We start from the raw sequence: 26,645 nt of genomic DNA on the forward strand, positions 1-26,645 counted from the left end.
AAAGAGATCGGTAAAGAATTGAAGGTGCTATGAGAAACTGTAACAAAAGTGTGACGGAAAAATCTATTATAAGCCTCGGTGACCTTGACCCCAGTGATCTCAAAAGTCATTAAAAGGTAAAGGTCCATGCAAGGTACCTACATGCCAAATATGAAAGAGATTGGAAAAGAATTGAAGGTGCTATGAGAAACTGTAACTAAAGTGTGACGGAAAAATCTATTATTAGCCTCGCTGACCTTGACCCCAGTGACCTCAAACCTCATCAAAAGGTAGAAGTCCATGCAAGGTACCTACATGCAAAATATGAAAGAGATTAGTAAAGAATTAAAGGTGCTATGAGAAACTGTAACAAAAGTGTGACGAAAAAATCTATTATTAGCCTCGGTGACCTTGACCCCAGTGACCTCAAACCTCATCAAAAGGTAGAGGTCCATGCAAAGTACCTACATTCCAAATATGAAAGAGATCGGTAAATACTTGAAGGTACGTGCTATGAGAAACGGTAGCAAAAGTGTGACGGAATGAAGTAAGGAAGGACAAACTGGCAACTATATGCTCCGCCGAAATTTTATTTCGGGGAGCATAAAAAACACGGATATATTAATGCGTGGAGATGATATGATAATTTTTCCCGTATAGATAATTTTAATGTTTTGATGAAGTACATAGTTGTCCTCAAAAAATGTTTGGTGAAATCATGCCCCTTAATCAAAACTGGCAACGCCCCAGTGGTCACACAAATTACATAGACTTGTGTGTATTTAATAATTTACAAGATAAATATTGATGCAAAGCATCAAAGGGCGTCGGGAATTTCAGTGTAAAAGGCACTCAATGAAGTTACATGGAACGATTTTTCTTCTACTGTTAATATTAATATATTGGCCGTTTATTACAAACAAAATAGAAAAAGATACTGGTATTACCATTATCTATGATTGTGTGTTATAACCCCCAAATAACCATTATCTATGATGTTGTGTTGTAACCCCCAAATAACCATTATCTATGATTTTGTGTTGTAATCCCCAAATATTTTATAGTTCATTTTATTTACATTGGTTTCCTTTTTTTACTGGCATCCGTGTGCAGTTTTCATTAATGGAACAGAACTGTGTAGGTTTTAAAAAATCTTCTTCATCTTGTATGGCAAGCGGTTCGACGCGTAATCCCAAGAAACTAGGTTTCTCATGAGAACCTAGGTTCTCAGAATGAGAACCTAGGTTCTCGCTTAAAGATTGCACATGGCTTCAAGAATCCAAGTTTTCAAATGAGAACCTAGATTTTCATGAAAACCTAGGTTCTCATTTGAAAACCTAGGTTCTCATTTGAAAACCTAGGTTCTCAGACTGAGAACCTAGGTTCTCATGAGAAACCTAGTTTCTTGCGGTTCGACGCATAATCCCAAGAAACTAGGTTTCTCATGAGGACCTAGGTTCTCAGAATGAGAACCTAGGTTCTCGCTTGAAGATTGCACATGGATTCAAGAACCAAAGTTTTCAAATGAGAACCTAGGTTTTTATGAGAACCTAGGTTCTCATTTGAAAACCTTGGTTCTCATGCTGAAAACCTAGGTTCTCATGAAAAACCTAGTTTCTTGGGACTATGCGTCGAACCGCTTGCCATAATCTTGTAAGCGAAATTTCATATTTTTCTAAACTTCAAGGGGAGATGATTCTGAACTAATTCTTACGTTGCTCATTTACGATAGGGGTTGAGTACTCATTGATATGAAAACACTGTAAAAGTTTTAATGTGTTTACAAACACCCCCCCCCCCCCCACCCTCTCACACATATTTCATGGGCATAATAAAAACAAAGTTTGGTTACAACAAGGCTATTGTCAAGCAATATGGTCCCCTACCGGCTCCAAAATTTGTCAGAAATTCCACCATTTTCAGAATTTTTTTGTGGTTGCCATAGCAACCACAATTTTTGACGCAGGAACTAAATGAAATGACGTGCATAATGTCCATATTGCTATCTATACATGTTTCAAGTTTCATGAAAAAATATTAAGAACTATTAAAGTTATCGCAGGATCCAGAAAAGTGTGACAGACAGACTCACAGACAGACACACAGAGCGCAAACCATAAGTCCCCTCCGGTGAAACCAGTAGGGGACAATAAAACAGCATATTTGTTTAAACTTTAATGTCTACATCAAAACAAAATGTTAACATGTAACACAAATAAAATAATTTTATTCTACAGGGGCTCGAACCTTGGGCCTCTCACATGTGAAGCGAGCGTGTAACCACTACACTACGGAACCGCTTGAAAAATCACCTTCTAACTTGGATATTAATAAGTGGACTGTAGTGTAACGGTTATCAATAAAGCAATAAACTGTGTAATCGCTGTCGTCTTGAAAAATTGAAGAAAATACGCATTAACCAAAACTCAAACAGCAAAAGTCTGCGCTTTTGTTAGAAAAACCACAAAATAAATATATTTTGATTATGTTTTGTTTTTATACAAAACCAGAAAGTTTCACCGGTTCGCGTATTTGCCCAGTCCATGTGATCTTTTATTATAGCCCAGTCCCTGTAATCAGTTATTAATTAAAAGAATTAGCTTTGCATTATTGGCAATAAATGTTGTAGTAAATGTAATAGGCACAAATGCAGTACTTATGGTCCCCTACCGGTTTCACCGGAGGGGACTTATGGTTTGCGCTCTGTGTGTCTGTCTGTCTGTGAGTCTGTCTGTCACACTTTTCTGGATCCTGCGATATTTTTAAAAGTTCTGAATATTTTTTCATGAAACTTGAAACATGGGTAGATGGCAATATGGACATTATGCACGTCATTTCATTTTGTTTCTACGTCAAAAATTATGGTTGCTATGGCAACCAATAGACTAGAAATACTGCTGAAAATGGTGATTTTCTGGATCCTGCAATAACTTTAAAAGTTCTTAATATTTTTTCATGAAACTTGCAACATGGATAGATGGCAATATGGACATTATTCACATCATTTAATTTTGTTCCTACGTCAAAAATTGTGGTTGCTATGGCAACCAAAAAATATATCTGAAAATGGTGGAATTTCTGACAATGGTGGAGCCGGTAGGGGACCATATTGCTTGACAATAGCCTTGTTTACACTAATTTACACAAAAAACACCACTATGCAAGATATTCTGACAACAAAAATACATGTATATACATTGATCCGTAAAACAACTTCTCCTCCCATAAGCGAAAAAAACAACGTATTACATACGAGTCGCCGCACTTCAGTGCGACGCCAAAAACTCTGTAACCACAATGATCAGAGGTATAATTAATTTTTTAGTGCGTAACATTTTGTAGTGGTCCTCTATACTAGGTTTGCCTAAAAACTGGCCACTCACCAGGCGTTGAATGTGTGTGTGTATGGAGGGGGTGTGTGTTTTATATAGAGTTAAATATTATATTCACTTCTATGGAACCTCAAACTACACTGCTTGAGATGTGTTGGCATCAGATTGCGGCTCTTTACAATAAAAAAAAATATTGTTAAAATCATGCCCCTGGGTTTCGAAACTGACCAGGTGTTTCTACAAAATTAAGCAATGTAGGGCTACATAACAGTTTAATATCATGAATAATAGATTGGAATATTGCATTGAAAAATATATAAATGAATTACATTAAACTTGTGAAGCTCTTAAATAAACAAATGAATATAGCAAAACATTTGACTGTAATTTATGCTTACAAAATTCATTATTGATAGCAAAAACTCTCAACCGCTGGTATGTGATGTATGAGGTATCATAACCATTTTGTATAAATGTCTATGCAAAGAATGAAGAAGTTAAATTTTGCAATTTTTTATTGACAATTAAAAAAAAAGAAATATGTAAATTTTTTACAAAAAAGTCAGTATATCAAACTGATTTACAAACAAACAAGCTTAATTTATTATTTAAATTATACCAATAATATATTGTTATGCCTAAACATGAAAAAATGTTAAGTTAAAAATCATTTAAAATACAACAAAAAGCTTCCTCAAAAAGAAAGAAGATTCTCATTATGTCAGAATACATACTATACAATTACAAACATACAAAAGATTTTAGAAGCTAAACTGAAAATTAAAAAACATTACTATTTAAAGTTATTGGCAAGAGTGCATAACCATTTCTAACAAAGCAAAAACTGATAAAAATACTACTATTATTAGTTATTAAAATTAGTTTTTTTTAACTATAAAAATGAAACAATAGGTAAAATTTATAAAAATACTCTTAATTTGGTTTACCAAAAACAAGAAAGTTAGACTTTTTTTAAAGCAATCCAGTCGTAGTTAGTTAAGCATAGTTAGACATCATAGATGCTGGTCTGTTAACAGGACTGGGCGTGTTTCTGATGAGGGCAGAGCTGCTCCGCCCAAATGGTTTGGTGACCGACATGCTCTTTAAGGGCCTGATAACCAATCTTCCTCGATTCTTCATCCTAGGCGGTACTTTCATGGCGTTGGCCACGCCTTTGCCCACGTCCTGTGATGTCGGGGGGATGGTCATGTGACGGATGTATCGGAAAGGTCCGGGTTTCCAGGGGCAGACCACAAAGGCTTCTTCCTCTCTATGAGGCGAGTAGGCACTGTAGACTTCTCGGAAGTTTCGAAGCAGCTTTTTTGGCAGGACAACATCGGCATAGAGTCGGTCCCAGTGGTCCCAGGCGTTTCTGATCTCTGTCTGCCGCAGGTTGTGGTAGTACGCATCAATGGCTTCTTTGGCCTAGAAGTGAAAATATTTTGTTGATTATAAATTTTGTTTTCAGTGTTTTCAAAAAACTAATAGAAACTAACAGAACAAACTGTAACTACAGCAAGCACAAAAAGCATTGAAAAAGAACAGTGGCTTTTGCTAAAATATAGGCTCATTGTTAAACATTGTTTAACAGTTCATAAGTATTTTTATATTTCAACAATTCATAAATAAAAATAAACTGATATAACAAGACAAGTATACTGATATTTCACAGATTGTTTTACACTTATAGCTTCCTCTGTTGTAGGTTCTCTCCCCTGCTTGAAGGTAATGAATGTAGTCATACAAGGGAGGTTACTGAGCAATAACCCTCTCAAAAGAAGTATGTAATGTTGGTTTGAGGTGACATAGCAATATAATGTTAAAGGTAAAGCACAAATAACAAGAAATGTGTTGTCAAAAACACTATGTCCCCTTCTGCACCGCTCTGATTTTTTTGGTGACCTTTGACCTTCAAGGACAACCTTGACCTTTCACCACTCAAAATGTGCAGCTCTACAATACACATGCATGCCAAATATAAAGTTGCTATCTTCAATATCGCAAAAGTTATGGCAAAATGTTTAAGTTGGAGCAAACAAACAGACCAACAGACAGGGCAAAAACAATATGTCCCCCACATAGTGGTGGGGGACATACAATTTAGCCAGAAACACTATCAGGGGAGAAATTCTTGTCAGCTAGTCTTAAATTTATGGCAAATGATTTATTGCCTATTCAATACAATACAAAATGTATTAAATATGAAATAGTGATAAAGATGAGGTCAACCCGTCACTCTAAGCTAGAATTAATCCCACAATAGAAAGAAACATTTTTAACAAGACTATTGCCAAGTAATAAAGTCCCCTACCTACGCAGGATCCACCATTTTCAGCAATATTTTTTAGTTTATTTGTTGCCATAGCAACCAGAATTCTTGAGGTAGGAACAAAATGAAATGACGTGCATAATCTCCATATTGCGATCTATCCATGTTTTAAGTTTCATGAAAAAATATGAAGAACTTTTAAATCTAGCAGGATCCACTGTTTTCAGCAATATTTCTAGTCTATTTGTTGCCATAGCAACCAGAATTTTTGACGTAGCCTAGGAACAAAATGAAATGACGTGCATAATCTCCATATTGCCATCTGTCCATGTTTCAAGTTTCATGAAAAAATATGAAGAACTTTTAAAGCTATCGCAGGATCCACCATTTTCAGCAATATTTTTAGTCTATTTGTTGCCATAGCAACCAGAATTCTTGACGTAGCCTAGGAACAAAATGAAATGACGTGCATAATCTCCATATTGCCATCTGTCCATGTTTTAAGTTTCATTAAAAAAAATATGAAGAAATTTTAAAGTTATCGCAGGATCCAGAAAAGTGTGACAGACTGACTGACACCCAGAGCGCAAACCATAAGTCCCTCTCCGGTTTCACCGGTAGGGGACTAAAAATTCAAAACTTTACTGCTCTCATTTAAAATGGACAAGAACCAGATTACCTTTGCCCTGATTGTGTGAAGATCATTAAATGTTGGTTTCTCTGAAGTTTGCGACATTTTCAGGCTGGGTAGGTCCACGTCAATGTACTGGATACGGGGGGTGGTCCAGCCAAGTCCCATAGCCAGTGAGTGCTTGTTGTTGTCTGTTCATGTGAAATATGATAAGTATAGGGAAATAGAAGAAAAAGAGATATATAAAGATAACAGTGGCACAGGGGTGTTCTATCAAGCATTCAGGAGGTGGCGTGCTAAACCCCATACCCAATATGGGAGTGTTATCAAGATGTTCTCTTAATACACAAAGTACAAGTTATACCCAGGAAACAGACTTGACTTAATAAGCCACAAGCTTTTAATGCCATGGGGTTGAATAATAAAATTACATGTATTTAATATTAATTATTTGTTATATTTTCTTTCAATTCATTTAAACATTGGCTATGAATTAAGCTTATAACCAGTGTTACAGGTACATGTGGATTTTAAAATCTACAGGTAACAGGTTATAAGCTTAATTGGTCGTAGAAAGTTCTGAGCATTCCTTATTACATCTAAATCAGCTTGAAACAGAGTACACAGGCTATGGTGTCCACCTTGTGACAGGAAGGTACACGGCTCGGGTTTCCACTCAGGGGGGTGTTCTCAGGATATTATCAAAGACACCAAGAAAAAGAACTCCATGCTGTTCATGCAATACAGCTAAACTACTCAGTTATAAAACAAGTCACATTAACTCTAGAAGGTCTCTACAAGGCCAAGGCTTTGCATGCAGTCAAATTACTACAGAGCTATGCAACTATATATAGCGAAAATACAGGAAAATAATAAAGATTAAACTAAATTAACCCACACTTTCTGCCGTTGGGCGCACTCATGGACAGCATCTTTCGGTTGCTCATGACCTCTTCGCTTTTTTTTTCATCCACAATTTTTATTCTCCGGCGCTCCATCGTTGTTGGCTTCACTCTGGTGGCACACGTGTTCTGAATTGGCGTTGTTGCTTCTGTCGAAACAGGCTGGGTCTGGGCCTGGGGTTGGGCTTTGTTCTTCTTTGACTGCATCTTCAGTTTCACTGCATAAAAAAGGTGGAATGAATTGGTTTATGTTGTAACTTTATCTTCACATGATTAAAAATTGACTCATATTATATAATAACAAAATGTGAGTGCCCTCCTCCCCCAACTTACATAAGTCACCCATAGAAAGACATCATGCTATAAAAATCAATAAAATGGTATTGAAAATGGCTGGATTAGTGGGGGCTGGATTAGTGGGGTTTGTCAACACTTATCAGGATTAAATGCCTAGACACATTTACAGCTGCTTGTACTATAATCTATCGAATAAAATATGGAATTTAATAGTGTCCAATGTGCAGATTGTATTTTATCACATCATCTTAACGGATGTTTTTATGGGTAATACAAATCCTTAAAATGATTATTGGTACTTTATATCATTTTACAAGCCCCTGCGACCTTGACATTTGACCTAAAAATGTATAGGCTTTTTTTCTGCACAAGAAACAATCATACCAATTTGCATGTACATAGGTCAATCTTAAGCAAAATACCTCAGGTTTCTGAAGGAAGGGGGTTGCGGATCTAAGCATAATTATAAATTATATCTTTAGACTTACATAAATTATTCATTAATATTTAGGGTAGAATATGCAAGTATAGCAATTGTACAATTTAATAGCACATTCATACTTTTAAACAATTTTATATGTTCATTCAAACAATATATTTAGAAAGAAACAGTAAAATACAGGTTATTTAGGTCTATAAATATGGGTCTATCCCTCTGCTTCGTTGACTTGTATTTAAATCTGTTACCTAAGTTTCTCTGCATAAATTTAAAACAAGCTATGCACAGCAATGCCGATAAACTGTTTGATTTGTCGCCATTATTTTACTCAACCATAGTACACAAATCAAAATGTACTCACCAGTGCCGATTTTCTGCCTCAGTTCCATGATAAGGTTGGCATTGTGCAGTTTTGGGAAGCCATTGTCCTTTTGCTCTGCAAATAGGCGCATTGTGTCATTGATTTCCTTGCTTAGGTTTGCCACAGTAGTGTCTGTCTCCTCTTCACCACTGTTGCTCACGATCGTCTTGCTTTGCTCGCGCGTAGAAGACTTATCCTGTTGTGAAATAAACATTTTCTTTTTAATGTTTGTTGTTTAAAGATTGGATAAGTTCAGCACAAGAAAGCATTGTTTTTAGATAAGCAAGTGATGTGTTTTTAACTTTGACCTCATTGTTTGACCTAGAAAACTGTGGACATATAAAACAATATTTACCTTTAAAATCTTCTTTCTATGTACTATCTTTTTCGCCCCCATGTGGACAAACTGCAAGGGCTTGGCGTATGGGGAGTCATTTTTCCCACATGATTTCTGCATCTTTTTCATCTGCCGTTCGAGCTGGCGTGTGGTGAGACCAATGAGGCGTGCACCAGCTGTGTAGTGGCTGATCAGGTGTGGCGCCTGTTTGCGGAACGTCTTCTCGATATCTGCAAGCGTCTGGCGGATGGAGAATTTTGTGATAGCGGAATAGAAAAGTCGCTTTCTCCTCTTGTACTTCTGCTTTGTTTCTTCGTCAGCTGTGGACAATTAGAGAAAAACAACGTTAAGAGAAATATGAACACAATGGATGAAGGTCAATAATTGAAGAAAATAGAAAGAATATACTATGAATCTTTCACAGACACTGTTTTCCCACAGACAAACCCACTACATATTCGACATTGGACAAACAGACAAAGCATCAAAGTCCTTCTCAGTCGTGGCCTAATTCTTATCAATCATTTACTCATTAAGCTAATTCAGCTGTTAAAGTTTGAAACAAAGCCACAGAGGACCATTATGGGTAATAAACCTCCAAAACAGGCTAGGCTGCATGTACAAACATTGTTTTCCTGATAATCATCTTCACGTGAAGGTAATTTATCTGTGAATGTTAATAGAGAAGTCTGGATGATCACTCACCATGCTCTGGTCCCAGATGATCCCCTTCCATGTGTGTCATGTGAAAGAGGAACTCATCAAAGTCGATGTTTCCATCTTTATTCTTGTCAGCCTTCCTGAGTATCTCAGACACCTCATTGAATGTGATCTCGCTGTCAACACGACGCAACTCCTCATAAAGATTGTCAGCTGTGATGATGCCAGTGTTCGACTGGTCCAGGGTGTTAAAGAGCTGTCGAGAGAATGCATTCAAATGATAATTACATTTCGGGCAGTCTCTGAGAAAACAGGCTTAATGGAATTGCCTAGTGTTAATTGTCCCAAAAAGGCCTGTGCAGTGTGCACAGACTTATCAGGGACGACACTTTCGGCTTTTATGTTTAAAAGAAGTCTCTTCTAAACAAAAAATCCAGGACTGCACAGAATAACTAGGACGACACTAAACGCACATGCATTGAACTCTGTTTTCACTTTTTTATCATTGTATTTCAGTTTGGATTTGTTCTGTTTCCTTAGAATTTAAGTCATATCAAGGCAAGTCAGGGCTAACTTCAACAGATTGGTGTCCACAGGGAACCCTGCCTATTAAAATTAGAGCAAAATCCTGGGAAAAACTGGTGTCCCTCACCAAAATTTAGGGGTCTCGAGTTCCCGGGACCCTGTTACTGTCGAGGCCTGTATGTTTATTTCATCACAACTCCTGGGTTACTTAGACAATAACACACAGCAGAGCTAGGCCGGACGTCTATAATCAGTCGCTGCCAACATGATGTTTAATTCTTTCGTTAAGTTGTGGCTTAATTTTATTTAACATCCGTTCGCTCAGACTAAATGTAGACGCCATTTTGTTCAGTTTAAGCAGATAGGAATATTTTTTTACTATTTATAGTAACTATATGTAATATAAGCCGGTTCACCACTACTAGTTAAGCGCACATAATTATGCAAGCAACTGCTTGCATGATTCATAGGAAGAAGGAGTATGGCTTAGATATAATATCATGACCACAAATTGTCTCATCTTGGGCAGGAAATAATACCATCTATCCCAAAGGAGCTTACTGCAGAGTCTGATCAACACTCCAGTAATCTATGTTTTTATTCATTAATGAAACAATTTCCATAAAAAATTGACATAGTGCTCAGGTCTTTCCGCATTGATTACAAGAGATTTACTATGAAAATATTGTTCTTTGTCTACATGAAAATCAGCAAGTATCTTGTTTGACTTTATACAACTCAATTGATTCAATCAATCGGAAATTCTTAGACATATTGGTGTCACCACTATCGAGGTTGTTTCTTGGTAGATTCAATACTTTACTGTCTTTGGGGAGATCACTCCCTGTATTTAAGTACACTGACTTAGATCTTGATATTTTGTTATGAAGATTTCCATGTACAAATGAATGTTGTTGACTTATTAAATAAACCATTTGAGCTTAATTCTGGGAAAACTGGGCTTAATGCTTGGGGTTAAAGTGTTGTTCAATATTGCCTTGTGCAGTCTTCACAGGCTAATCAGGAACGCAACTTTTTGCTTTTAACGAAACTTTTGTTTAAGAGATGTGTCTTCTCAAAAAAAAAATCAAATTTAGGCAGAAAGTGTGGTCCCTGATTAGCCTGAGGGGACTGCACAGGCTAATGAGGAAAACCATCATATGCATTTGCATTAAGCCCATTTTTTCCCAGAACGACACTCAAATACCAGTTAACCATTTTATAATACTTGTACTTACATCACGAAAAGTGGCAATAGCGTGCTCATCCATTTCCATGTCCAAGTCATCCACGATTGGATTGCGCTCTGAAAATACACAATACAAAACAGACCTTTGATATATTGAGTAAGAAAATAACTGAACAAACAAGACTATTGCCAAGCAATATATGTCCCCTACCAGCTCTACCATTGTCAGATTTTTTATATTTATTTGTTGCCACAGCATCCATAATTCTTGATGTAGGAACAAAATGAAAAGACATGCATAATCTCCATATTGCAATCTGACCATGTTTCAAGTTTCATGAAAAAATATGAAGAACTTTTAAAGTTATCGCAGGATCCAGAAAAGTGTGACAGACAGACAGACTCACAGAGCGCAAACCATAAGTCGCCTCCGGCGAAACCGGTACTAAGGGGACAATAAATAGAGAAAACAACAGAATGGCCGACTAAATCGCTCACCACCTTCAACTTGGTCATGCTTTTATTGTTTAGTTGTTAATGCCTATTAATCCAATTTATTTTTTACAAGTTATGCAGCACAACTTTTTGGTACCTGTCAGTATGAATGAATTGTCAAATAAGATGATTGATACTCAGATATTTCTATTTAAAACAAGAGCTTGTCACAGTAGTGCCAAATCCCCGTTGAAATGTGTTTTCTTATATGACAACATTTGTTTTAGAGAGTAGAATAATATTTGTGAAACATGACAGCTGTGTCATCTCTTTATATTTCAAGGATCAATTAGTTTTATAGTGTTAGAGTTATGTTGAGAATACAATATATGGAAATCAAATTAAGGAAAGTAATTAAAAAAGAAGACTATAAACAGTTACTGTTCTTGATCACTGTATTTCTCCTTAAACTCATCTATTAATTTTACAGTGAATACTTAAGTGTTCAAATTAAAATATTATTGTAAAATTAGATAAAGGGAGATATTAAAAATTGAAAAGCCAAAATATTTACTATGGAATTAAATTAAATATAATTTAAAATTTTAAATAAATAAAATATAAATAAATATTAAAAAAAATAAAAATAAAGGGAGATGATTCAAAACTACGGCCAAAAGAGTTATGGTTCATGTTCACTGCACTTCTCCTAGTTGCCATCTGTTTATATTTCTCGTTTCAAGTAAATCCCTTCCGTAGATTTAGAGTTATGCTCTGGACAAAAATTTACTTTGAGATTAAATAAAGGGAGATAATTCAAAAACTAAGGGGGGTTATGGTTCTTCACTTCTCTTCTCCTACTTGCCATCTGATTACATTTCAAGTTTCAAGTAAATCTCTTCAGTAGATGTAGAGTTATGCTCTGCACGAAAATTTACTTTGAAATTAAATAAAGGGGGATAATTCAAAAACTAAGGTTGATAGAGTTATGGTTCTTAGTCACTGCACGTCTCCTACTTGCCATCTGTTTATATTTCAAGTTTCAAGTAAATCCCTTCAGTAGATGTAGAGATATGCTCCAGACAAAGATTTACTTTAAAATTACATGTATATAAAGGGAGAAAATCGAAAAACTAACGTAGATAGAGTTATGGTTCTTGGTCACTGCAATTCTCCTAGTTGCCATCTGTTTATATTCTAAGTTTAAATTAAATCCATTCAATAGATTTGGAGTTATGCTATGGACAAAGTTTCAGACGGAAAGACAGACGCACAGACGGACGGGACCAATTATTATATCCCCTCCCAGCGCCCTCACACAACTTTGGGGGAAGGGGTCCGCAGCCCTTAGGAGGGGGAATTTTCGCGGCGTTTCCCTTTTTGGGGGATTTTTTTACTTACTCTCTCATTATAACATTTGTACATGTTTGCACTATATTCACAGCATTTTTCATAATTTAGTATGTTTGCATGTTTGCAAAGATTAAATTGAAATAGAATTGATATATAATAATCATGAGACACATCTTTCTATTAAAAAAAAAAAGAAAAGTTTTTTGTTTTTTAGGGGGAATTTTCCCCCCCAATCGGGGAAAAAAGTATACTTTTCATGTGGGGGACTGCCGCCGAATTTCGGCGCCAGATTTTATAGATTGAGGGCCCTGCCTCCAAATTTTTTTTTGGCAGGTATGCAAAAGAATTAATTCTTCAATAAATAACTCACTATTCATTCCAACATGAATATGATTGAAAACAAAACATCATATTCTTCTTATAGTTCATATTCTTCTTATTATTATTTCACCATTTTTCTTCCCATGGTCTCCACTTTTATCTATAAATTTCACTTTCAACTGCAAAAGTGTCACATAGACTAATGCACCCTCAATACATCTCTGGACACATACAACTCCACTATTTCTACACTGGACAAAAGAAAAAGGTAAATAACTCAACCAAAACTGTCACATTCAAAATTCCTTATTATGCTCCACACATCAAGGCCATTCACTTGTAAAAGTTTCATCATTATTAACACTTAAACTATGAAGGAGTTTTCAGACAATTATTGGACCAGACAAAGGACATAATATTGCAAACATTTGTTGCAGTCAAAATTCAGTTTTTCAATGACAAAATTATCACCACACGTCATTCAATTTATTGTGAAAGATTAAGTGAGAATATTATACCCAGTTATGAAAGAGAGGTTGAAAACACACGCTTTAGAAAGTCAAAGACAGGCAAAGGGCCCTTATAAAGCCAAACTTGTCGCAGCCAAATTCCTATCTATTCTTAACCATAATCTACGCATTAAGTCACTCTAAGTATAAGCAGATCTACTCAGTGGTTAAAGACATATAAAATACTGATAGACTTCCAGATAGATAAGTGCTATATATGTCTCCAACTACCTAAGTATTTATAATTTTGACACCTTGACAACATTAACTTATATCATTTTTAAAGTATTTGGGAGCCAAAAATCTAATACAGCAATTTCCCAATAATGAGACTTCACAACGTGAATTTCCCTAATGTCAGGGCTTTTCGCGTACTGGTACTTTTCCCATTTTTGGGAATTGTATATAAAACATGTTTAAGTCTGGTTCTGGTTATTGTATAACTCACCAGTGCTTTGCTATGCTAAAAATAACAGCCAGAATTGAGCTTTTTCCCTGATCTCAAATCTTTTTTTATATTTATATAAAAACTAAATTGAAGCTTAATTCTTGAAGTAAAAAACTAAGTACACACACAATTTGAAATTCCATGACAAGTTTAGTAGAACTGGGTTTAAACATTGTATTTTACTTATAAATACTTGGCGCACAAAAAACTTTGTTGTAAATAAAATATTTTAATAATATTTAGATAAATTGTTTTCCCATGTTCTGGTTTATCACGCATTTTGCCCAATTCAAATGCCACTGACTGTCAAATACAAAGCAGAAAAAATAACGACTGCTTACCATCTTCCTTTAGATCAACACCATTCGCCTTTGAAATGCTTTTTGCTGATCCACCACGAGCATCACTTTTACTTTTCTGCTCTTTCGACTTCCTATCTTTTATTTTCATGTCCTTGGATTTGGAGGATGCATTTTTCTTTTCAGTCTGTTCAGTCTGAAATTGAAATAACTGGTTATGTTTATGGTGGAGTATATCACCCGCTTTGTGGGAAATATGTGTGGGAGTCTTATGCCAAATGTGGCCTGTGTAGCTCCAGACCAGACTGCGCTAAATGCTTCTGTCTATTCAAGGCAGCATATGCATAGCAGCATTCCATAATAAATGCTACTTGTATATGGCAAAAGAAAATATAATATACTCAAACCAGGTATTCTCGCGGATCAGTGATAATTTTTCATTTTTAACCGATGAGTTTTTAAAGTGCACATGTGCTGAAACAATGAGCTTTTTTCCAAAAACAATGAGCTTTTTTGGTTTTTAATTTATTAATATAAAAAAACTTGAAACATCAACAAATTTTTAATGATTCATAAACATTTTAATTTCTAAAAGTAATTGTTATAACTAAAAACACATAACATTAACACTAAGTTCCGAGTTTGTTATAACTAAAAACACATAACATTAACACTGAGTTCCGAGTTCAAGTCTTTGAATAGAGCCGACAATCCTTAGCCTAGCTGCCTCCACACACTGACTACATCCTCATACTTGATAGTGTTTGAGGCCAGCTTGACATTCGTAAGTTTGTGCTGGTTTTCATAAAAAATGCGAGTTGACCAAAAAAAATGTGCGAGTTACTACTGTGCGAGTTGACTTAGATACGAGTTGGGCTTCCGTTCTACGTCGTCTTATTCGATCTTATAGTTCACGCACAAAGGAGAGAACTAGTATGAAACGCAGATACAAATGACGTAGTATGAAGTAGTACACATATAGCCGGTGTTACAGTAGAAATCACCTTTTGCGTTCCGATAAAATGCGGAAAAATTCAGGCCGAGTTAAGTATTGACAAGTATCTTTCAGATTTTTTCTTTCTTGCGAATCAATGCGCTTTTTTAGACGCAGATATTTTTGTCACATGCGCTTTTGGTAATTTTAATGCGCAAATAATGCAAAACGCACATGAAAAATTATCACTGGTGGATGGGCTATTGTCACTGTTTTACATTTATGCACCCTAGCTTTTGTTTGCAAACAAACATGTGTGACCTCATCTCTCGCTGCAAATATGAATTGATTCTTGGTATTAATGTTATGTCAAAAATTGATGGAGAACATAATTTGAAGCAGAAGTCTACCAAAAATCAAATTTAAATGAAGAATGACGACAGTGTTGTTTTCTTGGTGACTATTGTTAAAATGTTTGGTTTTTCGTTGTAAAAATTAATGCTGGGCTAGATTGCACTTTACCGATACGCAGTTGTTTACCACTATCGACAAAGTGGTGGTTTGGGGGCAGTAGCCCCGATACTAAGGAAATATATAGGATAAAAAGGATTATAAGGGTTGCGTATGATAAAAGGATTATTAGGGTTGCGTTAGGTGTTAGGGGTAAGGTATTAGGGGTAAGGTGTTAGGAGTATTGGTAAAGTGCAATTGCCCCTTATGCTGAAATGGATACAATGTCAAATGTGCTAGTCTATACGTATTAAATCATTTATCCGATATATAAACATGTTGTTTAGACGCTTATTATTATTCCTTAAGAACCGCGAGCATACCGTGTTACTGGCCACCTTTGATGGTTCCCCTATCTTTCCCAAAGGTTTCCCTGAAAATCTCAACATCATAGCACTGGTTTGCAAACTTGAATTGGCGCTTGTCATGTCTCCTTTTTCTTCGAGTGGATTGCCCAAACGAGAAATTTTCAAGTCCCCAGTTTCTTCGCGTGGGTTGCCTAAACGAGACATTTTATGTTAAAAATTAAATTTCCCGCTTATCAAATGTTCGACATTGTTGCGACATGGTTGCGAGGTATGACGTCACAATATATGAACTTGATTTATATTTAGTGAATATATTTAATCGAATAGTTTTCGTGATTGAAAGATGATATTCTAAGAATTTCTTATTGTTTACGCTTAAAATCATGTTACTTTATTATATCGGGATAAATGGTTGTTATCGTTACTTTGTATTTATGCTAAAAATACTCGTCCATTAGGATATTACAAATTATAATTCTTTTGAATCAATCAAGACAACCAGTAGGCATTCGGATACATTTGCCTATCTTCCTCCATTTACTACTTGCCAGCGAAACAAAATTGTGACAGCTGATTCTCTTGTTGGTGTTTTTTTATTTACAACTCGGTAATGATTTTATCTGTACTTGTGCACACGCATAATTTAAGATGGACTCTGCCTCTTGCACTTTCGCTAGGATCCTCTCCTATTTACATAAGTGTGTGGGCAGCAGCCAGGATTGTGACTTTTTGTCTGCCTCGATCTGTTTACACATATACAGATGACCGATTGTATGCACTGTATCAGCGATTGGTTTTATTCATATTTAATACTTATTCGACATCAAAGGTAAGTGAAATAAGAAAAAGAAAAAAGAAAATTCTAACTAGTTATAAAATCTGCTTGATTCGATGTAATGTTCAAATTCCCATTTCTTTCTGATACTTGCATAGTTTTACAATAGTTTGAGTTAACCCTTTACCACCGAGATACACATTTTGATGCATTTGTAGTCTCTTAGAAAATTACATTTAACTAAATACCTTTCTTACTAAATTTAAGTCTTAAAGGGGTCATTTCCAACCCTTAGTTACGCTCGATTGGTCATTGTAGGCCCGGGTACTACTTTTACATGTACCCCGGGTACTCTATAGTTGCAATAATCCAAATCCCATCTATTGACCCTCCGGGTTGCTTTACATATGTACTTATAAAAGCTCAGAGCATTCAAGAAGAACTAGGGTACTCTATAGTATACTTACATGTACCCCGAGTACGGTAAATATACTCAAAAGTACCCGGGAATTTTTTAGCGCTAAATTGGTGGCTGTCGGCTATTTTTTTCTAAATAATTATGTTCACATTTATTTCAATTGTCTGTAAAATGACCCCTATATTATCAGAATTCTTACTAAAAAAACATATTGATGCATTTTTTTCAAAAGAGAAGTTTGTTTAAGTTAGACACTATCGTTTGACGGTAATGGGTTGCACGTTTTACGACATTGGATTTTGGAGGGAATACAACTCGGGTTCAGTCTTATATCGACCGCGTATGTTAAAGTATATTTACCGTTCCCGGGGTACATGTAAGTATACTTAATGGTGCCCAGGGTACATTAAAGTAACCCGAGCTGACAATGACCAATCAAGCCTTAGTAACTGATGAGCAGCAAACAGCATGAAACCTGAACAGACTGCGAGTTACTCGCAGGCTATTCTGGTTTTATGCTTGTTTCAAAAGCCATTTTCACTTTGCTTCTGATGGGGGAAAGGGTTAACACATGATTTTTATAAGAACAATTAAAGTTTTGCCTGTTCTCTTTCTTAGCCTTTGGTTTTTAAGCATCTATTTTGTTATTGATTCATAATTTCTTTCAGGTAAAAGTATATGGCAATATATCTGCTCTTAGAGGCAAGAAAGAAAATGTCATATTTATATGTAACCATCAATGTACAGGTGAGGATATTTCTTAAAAAAATTTAAATCAAATAATGTTGATTTTACAGAGCTCCAGATAAAAATTTGGTCAAATTCTTATTTACTCCCTATTTTAAAAATTAATTCTTATTTTACCCCCTATTTATAAAATTAATTCTTAACAATATATAACCAAATAATTTTGAGTGCTTTAGATTCGCAGTCATTTACGCAAGAGCTTATAAGTTCATCAATTATTGACGAACCCATGCTTTGGGTATTTGAATCTAATTGAAAAAAATGCATGCAGCGAGGACTTTTGACACTGAAATGGCTTTTTTGCCTTTCACGCTTCAATACACTGCTTCAGTCGGCCAATTAGATTTTTTCTGTAAAACGGTCACTCAGACTTCGGCTTTTTATAGGTCATAATGGCCTTTTGGTCGCCGTTAAAGTCATATCAAAAACTATATTTAACATTTAATTTTAATGGCATTTTGAATAGGTATACAGTATATTACTTGTGTATAAAAATTACGATAAGTGTAATTAAAAAGGTACAATAAACAGTAATGACTCGCCTGCAAATCTAGGAGAACAGAATCCAGACCCTTTGGCCTTTCGACCGTGCTTAGGTGTGGCTCTTCCTCACAGCAAACACTTGAGTGACGTTGATTTAAAGTTGTAGTTTTTATTGAGCGCCTAGACGAGCCAGAACCGGGATGAAATGTTTACCATACATAATTTGCAACTGGAAGTTTTACGCACGTTCGACAATTTCGATTTCGTGTTTTATTTTTTCAATGCGTAACTTTACGCAAAGATTTTAAATCTAAATCGTTATTTAAGAAATTTAATTCGTTTTTACGCCTTTACGCATGTTATCTGGAGCACTGATTTTAGATACTTTGCTGAACTACTTACCGGTAGTGGCTGTGGTCAATCTTTAGCACAAGCCTGTTCAATATATGATGCACTAGTAATTTATAAACTCAGGGCTTAATATTATATGTTGGTCCCATTTTTTTTTCTCTGAACTAAAAGGTTATATCCCATCATGGGCATTTGTGTATATTTTGTGATATTTTGTTTTATCTCATTTGTGAATTTTGTGATGTCTGGAACAACTTTATTATTTGACATTGTTTTGTGATAACCTGGACTCAATGTAACTTTCTTGTATGTAATGTATAACAATAAATTAGAACATTTGATGTTTTCACCTTGGAATTAAGTTTATTTCAACATATGACCTTTTTCAGTGGACTGGGCTGTGGCCAACATGATTGCCCTGCCACAGGGGTCCATAGGCAGGATTCGCTACATACTAAAGGATGGCCTCAAGTACTTTCCACTTTATGGATTCTATTTTAGCCAGGTACTGTATTCTTTTGGTAATGATGGTGTTTCTACTGCTATACTTTTCTATAGTGAAGTCAACACTCTGGATAAGTTGGAGTGAACACGAAATCCTGACTTTCTGTGACAAAAACAAGCAGAAAAAATCAAGCATACGTGGGGATATCACTTGCCGCAGGCCCCCTTGCCATCTAGATGCAACTGCTCTATGTGAAAGATTGTTAACTGATGTATCAAAACAGACACGTGCAGTCCAATGAAAAGTTGAAGAGTAATGAAAATGTGTTGTTTTGTATAAAACTTTGTCTGAACTTTCTTGTTCAGGTTTTCTGTTGTCTGCTATATTTAAAAACTTAACAGATAATAATAATAATTAGAAATAAATATAAAATTATTTTGAAATATAAATTTTATGATTAAGCATGCATTTAATTTTGATTGTTTAATCCTGTTTTTGTTAAGGTTAGTACATAATGGCAAGTAAGCATTTGTAATCACAAGTCTTACATTTTTAGCAGTATTTTAGAAATTTTATACCAATAATAATTACACTCAGCCATAATTTTCTAAAACATGTGAAATATTCAAATTTGCTGTTTTAATATTTTTGCATTTCACATGCAGTATGATTTTTGTTGGCTTTAGATGCATTCAATCTTAAATCAATGCAATGTTGGATTAAACCAACAGTGCTTTATTGTATTTTTCAGCATTCCTGCATATTTGTGAAGACGAAAGATGGCAAATTTAATGAAATGAAAGCTCGCACTGATGTTGCTAAACTGAAAAAGAACAATATTCCTGTGAGCATTTGTTGGATTTTACATCTAAATTAACTGAGCATTTTTTGTTTGATATGTTCCTAATTGGTATTTACTTACCTAAGTTGTGCAAAGTTTATATTAACACTGACCCTAATGTATGCATGAATTAAATTAGCCTAAGTTTTTATACTGAAATCAGTTAAAATTTATCAAAGAATAATCATAACTAACTTATTTTGTATGTATCTTGTGAAATGTGTGCACAAACAAAACAGAGCATGAATGAAGGGCACAAATTGTGAGTGAATTGAGTGAAATTGATGCTAATTAACTTAACATAAAGAGCTATAATGTCGTCATACTATACCTGTACTTAACAAAAATATCACCTTGGTTGTCATGGGGTCCCTCCCCCCCACACACTTATTTAACATGATAAGCATCAGAATCTTAACAGAAAAAAATTTATGTATATATATATATATATATATATCTGAATGAAGACATAATTATATAAGCCCATATTGCTTTTTATTTCAATTATGAAAAGTACAGGACTTGTCAATCAATGTGAACAACTTGAACTAACTCTAAGTTAACAAATCTAAAATTTGTGGCAAGAAGTTCACATTTTCTGTTTTATAAAGCTAGGTCCTGGAGATTATATTCCATTCAAATGCAACAAGAAGATATTTCATCAATGTTTTTCAGGTATGGATGGTGCTGTTTCCAGAAGGAACTCGGATGAGTCCCGCTCGTAATGATGTGCTAGAGAAACGAAGGTCCTATACCGCTATGCAAGGTAAACTGATGTTAATTTTGTTTAAAGGTTGGTATTGATATAAGCGTTTATGGAAATTTATGATATTTGAGAAATGAATTAAAGTTGCAATTTATTGCAACGTTTGTATATGGCATCAACATTGGGCTTTGGGCAGATGGAAAAGTTGCATATTCTGAAATGTTAAGAATTGAAGAGTTGTATTTTCAGAAACGACAGCAAAACTTTTGAAGAGTTTAATTTTCCCAACTCCCAAGCTGGCATTAATTCACTTGGCTGTCTTTTGTCTGTTTGCACATTCCTCCAATGTGTTCTTCACAACTCTTTATTTACAGCTTTGCAGATATATCACTTCACATATAAACAACCATAATTTTGAGATGCTCATGAGACAATTTTTAGATGATCTCAAGACAATTTTTAGATGATCTTAAAACAATTATTAGATGATCTTAAGACAATTTTAAGATGATCTTATGACAATTTTTAGATGTTCTTATGACAATTTTAGATGATCTCAAGACAATTTTTAGATGTTCTTATGACAATTTTAGATGATCTCAAGACAATTTTTAGATGATCTTATGACAATTTTTAGATGTTCTTAAGACATTTTTAGATGATCTTAAGACAATTTTTTATATTATCTTGAGATTATATTTAGATGATCTTAAGGAATAAACTTTAAAGTTTTGCTGCTACAGCTTTTGATAGAAATACTGCCCTTTGACATACACATGTGTTTTGAAACTGAGTTGACTTCAAATATTTATTTTTACCTACTCGAATAAGTTGAAGTATAAAACAAAGACCTAATTGACTAGACCCTTTATCCCAAAATCCTTTAATAATGGGAATTTTTTTACTAAATAGACCCTTCCTAGCAATATATCACCTCCCTTGGAAATTATCATTTGGATGTTATTTCAGCCATGGGTACATGTATGTGAATTAACCCTTCTTTTATGTTTAGGTTTGGAGCCGCTGTCTCACGTTTTGATGCCAAAGGTTCGAGGATTACAGCTGACCCTTGATGAACTCCGGGGTCATGTCAGTGCAGTGTATGACCTAACCATCGCCTACAGCAACACTGTTGACCCCCAGACTGGGTCAAGGCTCCCTGCACCAGATATAACTGGTAAGATTTGAAATGGGAGTTATTTACTGGACGAATGAAAGATCTAAAAAAAAGTGATTGAATGTTTTTTAAACGCCTCTATTTTTAGAAAATTGTTGTTATGTAGGGGAACAGAATATATATTTCAACCTTGAATATGAAGTAAAAACTTACTGAAAAGAACTTTTCAGATTGTTTCTCACTAAATTATGAAGCATACATGTATTAAATTAACAATGATGATGTAAGTTATATTAATTGTATTATTTATATAAGCATTCAAGCTCAATTTCATTAACTGAGTAACTATTTTCTTTTTTTCAGAATTTGTTTCGAAAAGTTCCCCAGAAATCCATTTACAATTTGAGAGAATTCCTATTAAAGAAGTCCCCAGTGATGAAAATGGACTGAAAATGTGGCTTTACAGCAGATTTCAGGAGAAAGAGAGGTAGATTTCATCATGTATTGACTTAAACCCTTTCCCACTCGGAAGCATAGTGAAAATGGCTATGTGCAAACAGCATAAAACCAGAACAGCCTGCGAGTAACTCGCAGTCTGTTCAGGTTTTATGCTGTTTGCTGCTCATCAGTATCTAAGGGTTTGAAATGAAGCTTTCAAAACTTGAATCTAGTAAGAAAGTTATATTTAACTTTCTAAGGAAGCACAAATGTGTAATAATAAGATGTCCGCTATTTTTCAGTCCAGAATTTTTATTATGCCCCCCTTTGAAGAAGAGGGGGTATATTGCTTTGCACATGTCAGTCTGTCGGTCGGTCTGTTGGTCCGTCCACCAGGTGGTTTCCGGATGATAACTCAAGAGCGCTTGGGCCTAGGATCATGAAACTTCATAGGTACATTGATCATGACTCGCAGATGACCCCTACAGATTTTGAGGTCACTAGGTCAAAGGTCACGGTGACCCGAAATAGTAAAATGGTTTTTGGATGATAACTTAAGAACGCATACGCGGCCAACAGGGCGAACTCTGAACAATATAACTGAAGCAACTGGTCTGTAATCCTAAATCTATAATTATCAGTCCAATGAAACATCATCATTTCATTAAAATAAAGTGGATCAGTAAAAGTATTATCAGAATATGAGATTTTTTTGTATATTTTGTGTATTAAATATTGTGTTAATGTTTAATTTTGTGGATTAATATAAATATAAGCAGGACAGGAGAGGTAATACACTATTATATCTTTCGTATTTACAGGGGAAACAAATGCAATAAGTTTAAATGTCATGTTTAATAAATAGAGGATATTTGTTCATGTCAGTGTGAGATCATTTGTTATTTTTTTCATTGTCCCTTGACATATTGCTTTTATATTTTGCATACTTGTTTACCAACATCAGCCCAACCTATATTCCTCCCCCCAACCTCACCCCCCCATTTTTTTTTAAACATCATCTAATAAATTACCACACCCCACATTATACCCCCCTTTCACCCCCCCTACCCCCCCCCCCCAAACAAATTTTTTTTTAAAACATCTAATAAATTACCACACCCAACATTATATACCCCTCTCCACTCACCCACCCCCCCCCAAATTTTTTTTTTAAACATCTAACAAATTACCACACCCCACATTAGACCCCCCTCTCGCCCCCCCCCCCAAAAAAAAAAAAAAAATATTTTTTTTAACATTCAGAGATATTTTTTTTAACATCTAATAAATTACCACACCCCACATTATACCACCCCTCCTCACCCTCCTACCCCCTACCCCCCCCCCCCTTCAATTTTTTTAAACATATATAAATTACCCCACCCCACATTAAACCCCCCTCTCACCCCACCCCCAACCCCCCCACCCCCAAAAAAAAATAAAATAAAAATTAAACATCTAATAAATTACCACACCCCACAATAAATCCCCCTCCACACACCCACCCCCAACCCCCAACCCCCCACCCCATTTTTTTTTAATTTAAAACAATAATAAATACCACACCCCACATTAACCCCCCCCTCTCACCCCCCACCCCCCCTATCCCCCACCCCCAATTTTTTTTTAAACATCTAATCATACCGCCAACCCACATTATACCCCGCTACAGCGCCTCTTACCCCCCACCCCGCGACCCCCCAACCCCCACCCCCGCCAATTTTTTTTTTAAACATATAATAAATTACCACTCCCCACATTAATACCCCCCTAACCCCCCCCCCCTAGCCCCCCACCCCCACCCAATTATTTTTTTTTTTAACCTATAATAAATTAACACAACCCCAGCACTTATACCCCCCTCTCCTCCCCCTCCCCCCCCACCCACCCCAAATTTTTTTTAAACATCTAATAATTATGACCACATCCCACCATTATACCCCCTCTCACCCCCCCTACCCCCCCCAAATTTTTTATTTTCCTTTTTTTATTTTCGAAAGATGGTCTAATAAATTATTGAATATGAACAATTTTCCCATGATGGCTTACATTAAACTGTCAAGCACTCGAATAGTCGAGCGGGCTGTCCTGTCCTCTGACAGCTCTTGTTAGGTCACAAGGTCAAAGGTCAAGGTCACAGTGACTTGAAATAGTAAAATGGTTTCCGGATGATAACTCAAGAATGTTTACGCCTAGGATCATGAAACTTCATAGGTACATTGATCATGACTGGCAGATGACCCCTATTGATTTTCAGGTCACTAGGTCAAAGGTCAAGGTCACAGTGACTCGATAGAGTACAATGGTTTCCGGATGATATCTTACATTAGCCTAGGTCAAAGGTCAAGGTCACAGTGACAAAAAACGTATTCACACAATGGCTGCCACTACAACTGACAGCCCATATGGGGGGCATGCATGTTTTGCAAACAGCCCTTGTTTCAATTGTTGTTACACTCACTAATCAAACTAACCCGCTTATCCGCTATTAAGACCACTTTAATCAGTACCAGTACCTATCAACAAAATTGCTCAAAATTGACACCTGCCAAATGACCAGTAATTTCCACATCTTCCTTGATTGAGTGTTGTGGTTCGATCAGGTTTGTGTACAAAGCCATTGTGACATAATTAACGACAATATACAACGTTTATTGTAATCTACTGCGAGGTGTAAAATCTTCGGCGCTTTTTTTTTTTTAACCCTTGAATGATAGTTACCTTGTATTATCCTGTCGTTGATGGGTCAATTGGTTATTGTTTGTTACACATTTTAAAGATTAAAGACGGCAAATAATTTAACAGTTAGGATAATTAAGTAAGATGGTTTTGTTTGTGATGGAAAAGGTTTTATAAACTGACCTGTATACCACGTCTTTATTCAAAATCGATAAGAAAAAAATGAAAAAGTTGTGTTTAAAAGAAAAGGTTATTTTAATCAACACGAGTAATGGGAAATCTCAATGACAGCATTATCTTCCCATCTTAATAAATGAAAACTCAGAATTAAGACCACCTCACTATTAAGACCAGTTTTCATAAGACTCACAGGTGGTCGTAATAGGGAGGTTTTGCTGTACATATTATGATATTTAAACAATAAGTTAGAAGAAAATGCTTGATGTTAGCATTATATCCCTGTTCAATTGAACATTTGGGACTTCTGACAAATTAAAAGACGATTTCTTCCAGACCCAAAATATAGAGCTCCAGATTTTAATGTGTCTACTAAATCTGGGAAGTTCCTTACATGTATAAAGGTTTAATAAAATGGCTATTATTAAAAGAGGCATTGAAGAGTGTTCTTGGAACAGAATAGTTCTTACAAGATCCTTTACCCTTAGGACTCAAGTCTTAAAATAGTTTTTTGAATACAAACTCTTTCAACGTTAAAAAATTCATTGCTTTTATAATAATTATTTATCATTTCAGACTGCTTGCTCACTTTTATTCAAGTAACGCTTCTATGGGGGGTCGTTTTCCTGGCGAATCTCAAGATCTGAATATCCCAGCATCCTCCACTCTTCCTTCCTTCCTGTTCTTCACTTCCTGTCTAGCTGTATTGCTAAGCAACAAGACAGGTCGCGACCTCTATTGGAAAACATGGCTGTTTGGTTCAATTGCTGGTTGCCTGTGGATGGCAGTTAGACACTAGTCAAGGTCACAAGTCTAGGTCATAGGTTGTTATATCCCTTTGCCATATGAATATCACTAGTCTAGGTCATAGTTTTTGTATAGCCCTTTGCCATATGAATATCACATTTGTTAATATATGCCTTTTGCCATAGATATATCACTGAGGGTTTAGGCTAAGCTCCTTAGAGAAATCCTAAATAAAGTTGTACTTGTGGAAAAATGTCAGGACAAAGATTGTTTGTGAAATTTAAAATAAAATAATATAATATAAAAATGTTTTGCGATATGTACTTTTTCTGGCATTTTTATGAAGAAGACCTTAACACGATAGAGTCAAAACATAATGATTTTAGGTTTTCCTTAAAGAGTTTCTTTGATACAGGCTCTGAAATTTATTTACATGTTAGATATGCCTTTCACAAGTTATCAGATTGTTAAATATCACATATTTTAAGAAATGCTATGACTGCCCTACTTTTGCATTTATTGTTTTTGCAAAATATTTAATGCAATGAAGTATTATTATGGATATTTTTGATATTTCATTGATCGATTCCATTCTGTTTAAGTTTTGATTCTATGTTGTTTGTACAGATACATAAGCTTATACATAAATCTAGATGTGAATAGTTGTTAACCAGGTTTCCCGA

At 35.4% G+C, this 26,645-nt stretch overlaps 2 protein-coding genes across 2 annotated transcripts; one reads left to right on the forward strand and one right to left on the reverse strand.

Moving 5' to 3' along the window:
- Positions 1-4,295: 4,295 nt before the first annotated feature.
- On the reverse strand, positions 4,296-16,242 carry LOC127835933 (uncharacterized). Its single transcript, XM_052362353.1, has 9 exons — positions 16,054-16,242; positions 14,329-14,482; positions 10,971-11,038; positions 9,253-9,463; positions 8,566-8,867; positions 8,211-8,406; positions 7,110-7,331; positions 6,260-6,402; positions 4,296-4,736 (listed from the first exon to the last, which is right to left on the reverse strand). The coding sequence occupies exons 1-9, from the start codon at positions 16,240-16,242 to the stop codon at positions 4,308-4,310; spliced, it is 1,914 nt and encodes a 637-aa protein (XP_052218313.1). The 3' UTR covers positions 4,296-4,307.
- Positions 16,243-16,573: 331 nt separating this feature from the next.
- On the forward strand, positions 16,574-26,517 carry LOC127835934 (1-acyl-sn-glycerol-3-phosphate acyltransferase epsilon-like). The gene is made up of 8 exons (XM_052362355.1): positions 16,574-16,867; positions 17,900-17,978; positions 19,202-19,317; positions 20,009-20,101; positions 20,774-20,864; positions 21,817-21,981; positions 22,285-22,408; positions 25,792-26,517. Exons 1-8 carry the CDS (start codon positions 16,649-16,651, stop codon positions 26,012-26,014), a joined length of 1,110 nt encoding a protein of 369 aa, XP_052218315.1. The 5' UTR covers positions 16,574-16,648; the 3' UTR covers positions 26,015-26,517.
- Positions 26,518-26,645: the final 128 nt, after the last annotated feature.

Source organism: Dreissena polymorpha, chromosome 6 (genome assembly GCF_020536995.1).
Source record: "Dreissena polymorpha isolate Duluth1 chromosome 6, UMN_Dpol_1.0, whole genome shotgun sequence".
NCBI lineage: Eukaryota > Metazoa > Mollusca > Bivalvia > Myida > Dreissenidae > Dreissena > Dreissena polymorpha.